The sequence below is a fragment of the Chlamydotis macqueenii genome, chromosome 2, assembly GCF_036417535.1.
Source record: "Chlamydotis macqueenii isolate bChlMac1 chromosome 2, bChlMac1.mat, whole genome shotgun sequence".
NCBI classification, from domain to species: Eukaryota; Metazoa; Chordata; class Aves; order Otidiformes; family Otididae; genus Chlamydotis; species Chlamydotis macqueenii.
The window spans coordinates 159,580,812-159,593,122 of NC_141557.1; the positions used below are offsets into that span (position 1 = coordinate 159,580,812).

Below are 12,311 nucleotides of genomic sequence, written 5' to 3' on the forward strand. Positions count from 1 at the left end.
TTTCGGTTTTTTTCTACATTTTCTTATATTCTCTTTAATTTCTATATTCCTACAGTAAAATCAAATTGAATCATTCCAGTTCCATAACAGGGATTATGATATTTATTCTAAACTGACCTAAAAGAATTATAACACAACTAGTCCCCTCTTATCAGAAAAAAAGTGATCATTATTATTTCTAAGTACAAATCAGCATACACACCCTTTGTGTTGACCGTTTTCGCTGTGACCTCTAGTTTCTCCAGTGGTTCTGCTCCAATATTTTCTAACTTAATGATAAGCTGTTGGGTCTCTCCATTGTAAAGCTGGACAGACACATTAGTGGAGATTTCATCACCTGAAGAAGGCTGAAGTGTATGAGCAGATCTACAGAATGTGACACAAAGACAAACAAAATATTATGATAAACATGTTAAAAGCCTGTCCAAGTTACTATATCCTATTAACTATTCTTTGAAGACTCAGAAATTACTGCTCTGCAATCTTGAAGACAGCAAACATAATTTTACATTCTCATTTTAGCCAGGATCATTTTTTATAATCATTGAGGACAAACATTAATATTTTGTATATAAGACAAGTCAGATTTCAAACAATATGAAATATGTAATGCTAACTGTGAAAGCTTGATAAAAATTGCTGCAAAAAAAAAAAAAGTAAGAAAGGGAAATGAGCAAAAAAGCAAAAGCAGAATGAGCAAACTTGAAAAACGTGATATCTTATCTACCAAGAGTTTGAACAGTAGGGTTGAGTAACAATGAGTAACAGGAGCTGAATGTAAAACATTCCAGTAGTTTCACCTACAAAGCAGCAAGGCAATAAACATAGTATCAAGATTATCTCAAATACTTGAGAAATAAATTTGGTGAAAAAGTAAGACAAGTCCAGTAGAGTCAGCTCCAGTAGAAGGTTCCAAAGACAATCACCTATGAAAACTGACGTGCTCTGTCAGGAAAAGATTCTCTCTCAAGAACAGAGCCCAACATCAAATGTTGGTAAGATGGGTGTCAACGCAACTGTAAATGTAATGCAAATCAGCAAGATGCAAGGATAGATTTTATCTGATTTTATCCGGATTTTATCCTGCTGTCTGTAAATTAAGTGTCTTATTTCTTTCACTTCTTCACCATGTCTTTTAAAAGTACGTCATCCTCTGGAGAACCCAAAGGATAAAACGCTGTTGACAGGAGTCGCAGGAGGCAATTTGCTGCTATCATGGAGGCTGGGAGAAGGAGTGATGGCAAACAGAGACCTCTCTGGCTACTGCAAGGTAGCGAGGAGTGCATCTGAATTTCCAGGATGTCGCAGGAACTGAGATTGAGTACTGAAACTAAAGCGTCTGAGGAAACTAAGAGTTAATTTAACACCAGTGAAAAAGGAAATAGTCACCAATACACAAAGAAAACCTTGTCAGTGTTCCACATTATCAGCTGAATATATATCCAAAAGGAGCAGATATTATGCTTATTTAAGAATATTTGCAATTCCCTCTGTATTTCAAACTCATCATTTTCTTTAATATATTCATAACTTTGGCTACTCTGTATTAATTTTGATTACAGCTGAACCACACAGACTTCATATCTAACAGAATTTTTACAAGGGATTTACCATCATGTAACTCAATTGCACGTTTTATTATTTTACTGTCTTCATCAGGATATTACTTTTATAGCTTTGTAATACAATGCCACCAACACATTCCAGTCCACATTAGAAAAGTAGAACTCAGTATGGAAACATCACAACCAAACTGGTTCCTTTGCTTTATTAAGTAAAACATACTGAAGAACACAATAAAAAAAAATTACATATATATACACATATCAGACTCATAGGATGGTTTGGGTTGGAAGAGACCTTCAAAGCCCATCCAGTCCAACCCCCCTGCAAGGAGCAGGGACATCTCCAACCACATCAGGTTGCTCAGAGCCCCGTCCAACCTGGCCTTGAATGTTTCCAGGGATGGGGCATCCACCACCTCTCTGGACAACCTGTGCCAGTGTTCCATCACCCTGGTCATAATTTTTTTTTTCCTTACATCTAGTCTAAACCTACCTCCTTCTCTTTTAAAACCATTATTCCTGTCCTATCATATAGATCTCTTTCTGTCATACAATACTGATGATTATCCTACCGAAGATCATAAATGGAGCTGAGATCTTCCAAACAATAGAACAATCCCTGTGGTAATTGGGCTAAGAAGGCAGTAAGTAACAAGAGGCTGTTTCCTGATACATAGCTAAAAGGAATATTAAAAAAAAAAAAAAAAAGGAAAACTGAAATTCCATAGTTTTACAACTATTTGCAAAATGGTAGATGGATGGCAAGACTCTGAGATATAGTGATCAACATGCAGCTTAGCAGGTGAATGTTCTCAAACCTTGAAAAGTTCCAAAAATTGAACTGAATCAGTGTCTCAGCAGCTTTCCCTAAAATCATGGAACCAGTTAGCCACATTCTTCACAGAAAAAAAGCTCAAAAAACTCCCCACAAAAAATCCACACTAGTACTCTGTCCTTCCTGGTGAGTGTATGAGGAAGTTATTTTAGTTGGTTCTTCCTGTACCTCTTAAATATTTCATTTCAGTAGTACGGTATCAAGTTTGATATACTGGAGCAAGTCCAGACAAGTGTTATTCAGAATGATTAGGAGGCTAGAGCACACGATGTATGAGAAAAAAAAATGTTTGAAAAAAAGAAGAGGGGGTGATTTTTACTGTTATGAGTGCAGTCAAACATTGGAACTGATTTCTCACAGAGGTGATGGAAAGATTGCCCATGGAGATAATTAAAACTTAACTAGATCATGACCTGGGCAGTCCGATCTAACATTTAAGTCATATCATTTGTCAAAGCTAGCCCTGCTTTGAGCAAGATCCTGGACCAGACAACCTCCAAAAACACCCTTTCCAATCTACACTACTCCATGGATTATCTCTTTACTTCAAGATTTTATCAACATTTAGCCTTTAAAGGACTCAATCTTTTAAAACTATGACTGTAATAATGAATAACCATTACTCTCCTGCAGTTAATTAAATCTCAAAATATTTTCTACGAAATTCCAAGTTTTCAACAAAAAACTTAGATTTATACTCTAAAGTAAATAGCACAGATATCGTTTATGTCGTTTTACTAAACCACTGATGACATATTCAGATGAAGGAGTTTTTATTCAGCATGTGACTAACTAAATACGACCAAATAAAATAATCATTTATCACAGTTTCTCACCTTGGAAGAGAGGTACTGATCTGCAGCCTTGGCAGAGCTGGAATGACTTCAACACTACAGCCATTGGTCTTCACTCCTGGCAGATTGTCCAGAAGGCAATCACTGAAGACTCCAAAAACTGAAGTATGGTAACCTGATTTTTAGAAGAAAACACCAGCATGTTGTGAATTTCTCTGTTTTCTGAAAGGTCTAGAAGTACTAAGCTAACTAGTCATCTTGCCAATATTTCTGCTACCCAAACCGCCACCTTCTCTACAGAAGAATCTTCTCAGGACACAAAGTAGTAAAAGATTTTCAAACCTCCTAGTAACGTCTATAACTGCACGATTACATAGAAACAACACACATGTGCGCCTTCGTATCTGTGACAAGTAAATTAAAAAAAAAAAAATTCAGGAGTCCATGATTTCTACAACACATTGCTGTAAGTTCTGTAGAATCCTTTACGAGACCAACCGACCACCATTTTATACTACATCATCTAATCCACTGGTGCACATAAAAGTTGCCATCCTTCAACCTATGTTAACAATTCCCTATTTCCTCTAAAAAATGTTTCTAGGAAAGAGTCTCAACTGTATCCAGAAGGAAAGGAAAAAAAGTATATATGCAAGCACACACAGACATCTGCCGTAAAAGACCACAGCTTATCCCCTAAAAATTCAATTCAGTAGGAAAGTACCTCTACACCGATTCCTTACCAGGCAATACATGCAAGCTTTACCTCAAGGAAAAATTGATACATTGACACACAAACAGCTACCAAGTACAGAAATCAACTCCTCTATTTGCAATATATTTTTAATATGTGAAACTAAAGGCAGACAACTACAGCACAAATGTTCTGAATGCTTTGATGCTATTCTGTATTTACTGAAATAGGTTCTGGGAAAAAAAAACTAAATAAAGAATTGTTTTCTAAGCAGAGAGAAAAGCACTTAAGAAAAACTCAGTGAGAACAGAGTTTCTTTGAGTTCAAAGCCATCTTCTTTTGGTGTTTAGCTTTATTAAAATGGTTCTTTTCCTGTAGCTCTGTATTCCAGGAACACATACCTAAAATTGTGTGTTGGTAAGATGATTCAGGCCTACTACTTGTTGAATCTATCATCTTCACATATATCTCCTTTTCTAGGATATTGATGCGCTCATTTTCTACAAAAGCCCTTTAATTCTCTTTACTTACTACAAACACAATTTTATTTAGGCTTATTAATGAAATGATATCTCGACTGCAACAGCCTACACACACTGGTTAAATTGTTTCTACAGAAGTAATGTGCAAAAATTTCTGTAAGCTTACATGAACACGATTAATTAAGAAAAACGAACTGCAAGATTATCTTCTGCATTCTCATGAAAAAAACCTCAAGTAATCCTCCTCAGAAGCTTTCCAAATAAAAGCACTAATAAAGGGAAGTTTGAGTGCATTATCCTTTTCCTCCATACGTGAGATATTGTAAATATGTCTTCATTACTGCCGTTACAAGCACGCGATTTTTCAGGCTATGCTTTTTATGAAGTCTAGTAGAAAACAGATTTCTTGTTCTTTCTTTTATTTCCTGAGGAAAATTCATAGTAGCAAATATATCTGTGCCATACAAACTTACGTGATCCATAGAGATGTAAAACACATGGTTGTTCTGCTAGGAAGAGAATGACTAAAGACATCCCTTACCGTTGACAGTGATCTGTCCAGTAGTTTGAGGAACACCAACCAGAGTTACCGGATAGAGACCAGATTCTGCAGGTAGAGAAAGAGCTGCAGGGAGAGATTCGAATTCTACTCCTGTTGTCAAGAGACCCTGAAAAAGTCATATTACACAGATAAATCCCTTTATGATATACACTTACATTTTAATGATATATACTTACATTTTAATCCCTTGCATGACACCACCCAAACTTTTATGATTTATTCTGATTTGCTCATAGCAATTATTCTGGTTTTTAAGTTCCAGTGACTGCAGCATGCATCTAGAATTACGGCAAGATTTGTATTCAACACTGAAATGTGTTTCAGGATCTCAGGTGGAATGATGTATGAAAAACTAACAGAAATTTATACGCAAGCATAGTAACAAGAATGAGTGCTGTCACCTGCCTGATGTAGTTTTGTACCTACATTTAATGATACCTGTGACCTTACTTATATATTTGCTTCTATTTTGGACAATGGAAATCAAACATCAGTAGTGCCTCTTGCTTAGCTTTAATTAAAGTTCCTGGACAGAAAATATTTATCAATGAGGAGGAAAAAAAATCATATTTACAGATAACAGAGCATGCCTAGCTTTACTATCCAACCTAAACATCTCAATGAGCTGCAATAAGACATTCGCTTTGCTAAATTGATCCTCTGTCAAGCCTAGATGCCTGCAGTTAGACTGCACGATCTACTCCCTCAGTGTACATCAGAGAAATCTCTTAGCATCCTACATTTAAAACACAGGACAAAATAAGAAATTAAGGAAAAAAAAATATTTAGCAAACTTTTAAACACAGCATCACTGTCATTAGTAGATTGTGGGGCTTTTTTAAGCTCAGTTAATGAATTTAAGATGCTTGAACACAGAATGTACTGTTACAAGTAAGAAATTTAATGTTGTAAAGCACCTAAGTCGAAGTTACCAGCTGTTTTTCTGTACACATAGATTTTTATTTTTATTTTTAATAAAGATGCCCTTAAAAATTTCTATCAATTAATGTAGTGAGTAAAACTGGATTGAATTAAATGTCAGCTCCATGAGGATGCTTCACAAGAACTCAAAACTCTACGAAAGAGGTAGATACTATTTTTATGAAGACATCTTTTTTATAAAGATGAAGGAACTCATGGTTTGAGCCACAGAAAACCACAAAGAGACTGAAGACTGAACAAGGAGTTTAAGAAGCAGCAATGTTACATGCACAGTGCCAGAACACCAGCACTGCTTTCCTTCAAAAATATCTATGACTGCCCAGTTTTTAATTCAATCGGGTTTTGAATGGTGCACCTTTAATGCTCATGTCAGCTGCAAAAGGCAGACCAGCCCTCTCATGTTTCTAATTCTCAATTAGAAATTAGGAAAATTGATACTCATATAACAAGTACTTAAAGAAACGCAAACGGCACCACTGGAGTTACCCAGCCAATGACTGAAACTTGACCTGTCATGTACATTAGGTTTTAATGGCCTGATTTGCATTGGGGCTAACCACCAGCACGTCTTCTTCAAATAATTCCTACATAATAACCAAAATCAACCCACTAGCAGTCAGAAACCCAACTAAATTAGTAAATTAAAAGCGATTATCAGGATTTCTTCTCTCCTCAGAAGGCACTGTGCCTTCTGGAAAATTAACAAGCAGCTCTCTTTTATGTACTTGCTGCAGAACAACTAAATAAATGCTTTGCACCTAAGATTTTTAACAGCAAAGCCCTAAACACAGCAGAAGCTTAAGAAAGCAAACTGAACAGGTTTGTCAGGTTCTTGATTTCTCTTCTATTGAAGAACTGAAGTCATCAAGATTACAGTACACCCAAAGGCTAAAAAATCCTTTGCTCTTGCAATTCCTTCTTTGTAGACTTGACACTGCTGAGACAACACTTAATTCAATCAAAGCTGATCTTGATCTGTGGAAAGGTGAGTTAGAGAACTCTATCCTTCTCTAATATTTCTCAAAATTCAATGTCGTCATTTCCCTCAAGGTGTAAGAAAGTACTGTGTCAAACCTTCACTTCTACTGAATTTTAGTTTTCCCCGTTTCACATGGAGACTTCAGCTGTCACAAACAATCCACAAACAGTAAGTAAAAACTAATTCTGTCTTCCTATACATTCACCACGCAGTGGATCAGAGCACTGATGCTTTTTGATTCTCACTTCATAAATGCAAGCTTGGTTACTACTTCTCTAACAGGTACATTCACCTAGCTGGGACGTTAAGTAGGCCTTGTTTGCACTCTTGGTGAAATATTCCTTGCAATACTTGAGAATAAAGAGATCGAAATAATTATTGCAATAACTAGACAATGCAAACTAATTTTAGATACGATGCAACATAATTGATTGCATGTGACTGAAGATGAATCCTTCTGGTGAGATTCACCCCACAAAAATCATTCACGCTTTAATACTGACCTACCCTCAGTCTTCATCACTATCATCCTGCTTTTGCTTGGCTGAAAAAAATCTTAGAACATAAAAAAAAAAGTGACCCCCATACACACTCCTAAACTCACTTTTAAAACAGATATAGAAGGCTTTGTAAGATTATTTTGGTCCTGAAAGCACTGAACTATCACGTGGCCAAATATTCATGGCCACCAGGTCGAGGGAGGTGATTCTGCCCCTCTACTCCACTCTCGTGAGACCCCACCTGCAGCACTGTGTCCAGTTCTAGAGCCCCCAGCATAAGAAGGATGTGGACCTGTTGGAGAGGGTCCAGAGGAGGCCACGAAGATGATCAGAGGGCTGGAGCACCTATCCTGTGAGGACAGGCTGAGAGAGTTGGGGCTGTTCAGCCTGGAGAAGAGGAGGCACCAGGGAGACCTTAGAGCGGCCTTCCAGTACCTCAAGGGGGCTACAGGAAAGATGGGGACAGGCTTTTTAGCAGGGCCTGTAACAACAGGACAAGAGGTAATGTGTTTTTAAACTAAAAGAGAGTAGATTCAGACTGGACATACGGAAGAAATTTTTTACACTGAGGGTGGTGGAACACTGGAAGAGGTTGCCCAGAGAGGTGGTGGATGCCCCATCCCTGGAACACTCAAGGCCAGGTTGGACGGGGCTCTGAGGAACCTGATGTGGTTGGAGATGTCCCTGCTCCTTGCAGGGGATTGGACTAGATGACCTTTGAAGGTCCCTTCCAGCCCAAACCATTCTATGATTCTATGATTCAAACATATTTTAATTATTCAGGATTCACCTTAACTAAATACTTCCATCCAAGGACTTGAAGTCCTAAAAAAATCAATGACAAAAAAACTCCTCTAATGTCTCGATTAGTACTACCTATACCAAATGTAAATAAACGGAGCTGACAGGGACTCCTTCTAAGTCACCTTTCTGCTCTGAAGCAGAGCCAACTCCACACTAACCATTCCCAGCATGTTTATCTAGGGAGGTTTGGAATTTCCCTCAGTGGTATTCTCTAAGAGGGGATTAGGTAACTTAATGTAGTGGTTAAACTGGAAAGCCTTTCCAGTTCAAATTCTCTCCTAATACTACACTGAACTTACCTTGTAACAATTAATACCCATCATTATTTTTCCATTCCTCGCTAACTCCCCAAACTAGCCGGTCTATCAAGTGCCTGTAAACGTATACAAAACGCTAAGAAATTACAATGTCGCTGCAAAACCATAGCTAAGTCACTTTTCTGAAAGATGGGAAGCTCCTCATTAAGACATGATCCTAATTAGCCCAGTTTTCCTTGTGGTTAGAGGGACAGGGAAGCAATGAGCAAATAAAGCTTTTTCTCCCATGTTCCTCCTCCTCTATTTCATATTTTTAATCAAGCTGGATGTCAGGACAGACTTTATATATTCATTTCATTTCTTGCGGTATAACCAGTCTTGTGCTCTTACTAAATCTGAATTAGTCCCCCATCCCAGCAATCAGACGTGCTGCACAAGTTGGATTGAGGGGGCGCATGGGAAGACGTTCCTCTGAAAGCCTTTTAGGGTCCTGTAAAGGGAAAAATAACCTCAAGGGGTGCCATAAACCAGCACAGCCTCAAGAAATGCATCTGAAGCAGCTGTACACGCACATATACAGGCTGCCATACGACCCCAAAGTCACCAGTCAAAACCTCACTGCCCAGCTGGATCTATGGTCATGGTGATCTATGACACCAATGAGCTCCCTCATTGTAGGGAATTGAGGCTTGGAATGGACCAGAGCCAAATAACCCTGAAGAAACTAAAGATCACAACCACTAGGGAAAAAAAAAAAGGGAAATGAACTGAGAAAAATTAAATAAATCAATGGGAATATTTTTAAGGGCTAATGGTCGAGGCTCAGGAAATCAATGATCACAACCCAGCTGCCAGAGAAAGCATCTTGCTCCCCAAAGGATTTAAACTGAGTACGTTAACAGCAGACAAAATCCAAACAAAAATCAAGATCAACAGTGATAGTAATAGAATGCATTCTCAGTCTATTCTTCAACAACAAAACCCAGGAAAACGAAGAGCTTTTCTAGAGAACAAGCGCGATGGAAACGCCAAAACGCCTGCACTGAGCACATACTATGCCTGGACTAGAAATAAAAGAGCCTTCGGGGTATTATCACACGAAGGAGAATGCAGCATTCATTTCCCTCATTAAGAAAGTTTTATTATTCACTAAAACATCCAAGTTTTTAAAAGTAAAGATACTAAGAGAGCATAAAAACTAAGCAACATGGAAACAAAAAATATATATAAACCTCAACTAGGTTTCAGAGTTCCAGATATAAACTGAAATCAAGATATTTACCCTTAAAACTTAACTCACACCAATAAGTTTTGAAAGACAATGACATATCTAGGATGTCTGAAAGACATTTTCAATATTGCTATTGCTGGCCAGCAGAATTCAGCAATATTTGCCCAACATTGCCCTCTAGTGCCTTGAAATTTTGTAGATTGACAGTGATAATCCAATCAAGGCTGAAGTACTGGTCATATCCTTTACCTGAACGTAGCAGACACGCACACAAAAAAAAAAGGAAATAAGTGTTAGATTTCTTTTCCCTACAGTCTTGTACCTTACTTTAATTAATACCATTTAGTAATCATTGCTCTTTCTGACCTTATAGGACAAGTTTACCCATATACAAGGTTTCCTCCAAGGAATATATGAATCACACCCAAAAAAAATCTTTTCTTTTTTTTTTTTTATTCTTATAAAACAATTTAAATCATCTTACAGTGAATATATGCATCCTATTATCACAGCATGTCTTCAATCACTTCAAACCTCGATTTAATTTTAGAGAAACAAAACAACTTGTATGGAAATGGTAGCATTTGGGGATGCTGTGAAAACAACACGAGTATGTGACTGCTTTTTTTAGGCTCTACTTACCAATCCTGAAATGCAATCTTTTTTTTTTTTAAACTAACCCTGACATCAAAGTTATTTTACATGCTGAACATACTTTACACAATGTTGTCAAATACTTTACAGAAAAACTGTCAAATATTTATTTAAAAGGAAATTTTCCCTACTATTTCTAATAAGATTTTAGGCGAACCTAGAAAACACCAAACGCAACCATTTTTATCCTTCTTCCCTCTCGCCTTTTTTGTGTACATTCTTGCCCAATATAGCTTCAATTAAAGGCAGTTTATTAGTAAGTAAATATTCTCTCAAGGCGGCAGAAACAGCACAAAGATGTGAACTCATTAAAGAGCAGGTGATGGAAACAATTTAAATGATCCTAAGCTAAGTTATGGGACTGATTATACATAAAGATTTATCAAAATTTGAGATGGTATTTTTAAACATCAACATAGAGGTCTTGGCTAACAGTATACTTTTGAAGTTTACCAAATAAATGGAACAGCCATTCCTACAGCATCATTAATCAAAATACCACACCTAAGCTGTCTTCAAATAAATACATGCTGCAAACAGAAGGAGAATTATAGAACAAAGACTTTATTTTTGAATAATTACTTAATACTATAAATTACATTATCCTCACATTTTGAGGTAGTATTTTTTAGTTTCTCTATATTAATTTATTAAATGCACTTTACATTGCTCTCTATATATTGTAGCCTCCTTAGAACCAGGGCTATATTGGCTACGCTAAGGGCAGAAAAAATGCTTTCACTCGATAAATAACATTGCCTCAAAATTTCTCAGCTTTTTAAATTTATTTTTGCTTTTAATACTTGAGAAACAAAGAGGAAGAAATAGTTAAAATCTTAGGGGACTTTAACACACTTTGCAGTGCACCTTCACATGCACTTAACTATAAGAGTAGATCTCACTACACTGTACAATGATTTACTGCGTTAAACATTTGTCCCAAGATACAAAATAAATCCATCAGAGATTTCCCAGAATTTCTTAGATTTTTTTCGAAGGCCTGAAATCCTAAGGTCATTTTTTCCTGGACAGAAAAAAAAAAGGCTTAGTAACTGCAAAGAGATAGAGGCTATCATTCACATGCCTGAACAGGTCTATACAGAAATCAATATTCCTGGGAGAACAGGCAAAGTGGTACACACACTTATTTACAGCCAAACACAGGGTCTGCTGTTAACCTGGGCTCCAACACCAGGACAGTAAAAATATTCTGTCCAATCCACTGCAGTCAAAGCTGGTTAGGCTCATTTTTGTCTCCCTCTCTGTTGATTTAGGATACTACTAAGTTTTATTAATGCACTTCCTCTGATCACCCCTGTGATCTCTCCTGCTTTGCTTTATTTTCTAAAATACACAGCTGTTGCACCTAATCATCTCCATATTCCATGAAAAACATTTCAATTTGTCATTTTACAAGCACCATTGCATTTTTTCAATAGATCAGCCTTCTAACTACATGGACAAAACAAAACCATGAAATAGAAAAAGACAGCAAAGCAATACAGAAATGGGACGCACATGAAGAATGGGTACCTAAACGGAGTCCCAAATCATGAATATGCATGACAGGGAATAAGCAGCAAGAACAATAAAGATGAGCAGAGAGCTTTGAGAACAATAAGATAAAATAACAACAAAACAAAACTTTTCAGACAGTCCAGGGCTTGTCATCTGAACAACACTGATCAAAGTCTTGTCTCTACATTCTCATGTCAAGTCTAAAAATCAAATTTATTTTACTTAAGCATATCTCAATTAACATGTACTTAGTATTAATACTTCAAATGATGAAAAAAGCTAGAGAAGCCTTTCAAGGGGAATTGTTCTCCTTAACAACCTGTGCTCAACAAGTTGTTTACCATCACAACTTTCAGCCATAACAAACTGGAAGACACATTAGGAAAAGTATCATGATAAAAGTTTGGATTGATGCTTCCAGCATTCCTTTAACCCGAAACGAGGAAGCTAACAGAACAACAAATCATAAATTGGAAGACAAAGGAAAGCTAAAC

General features: G+C 36.9%; 1 protein-coding gene across 5 annotated transcripts in view; it reads right to left on the reverse strand.

Moving 5' to 3' along the window:
• The window catches only part of TRAPPC9 (trafficking protein particle complex subunit 9), a 482,809-nt gene that overhangs the window by 411,651 nt on the left and 58,847 nt on the right, over positions 1 to 12,311 (reverse strand). For all 5 annotated transcript variants that reach the window (XM_086741312.1, XM_086741311.1, XM_086741313.1 and 2 more), the window contains 3 exons: positions 4,912 to 5,038; positions 3,237 to 3,369; positions 203 to 366 (listed from right to left, as the gene is read on the reverse strand). In XM_086741312.1, the coding sequence (XP_086597438.1) occupies positions 203 to 366; positions 3,237 to 3,369; positions 4,912 to 5,038 (424 nt within the window). The remainder of the gene's footprint in view (positions 1 to 202; positions 367 to 3,236; positions 3,370 to 4,911; positions 5,039 to 12,311) is intronic.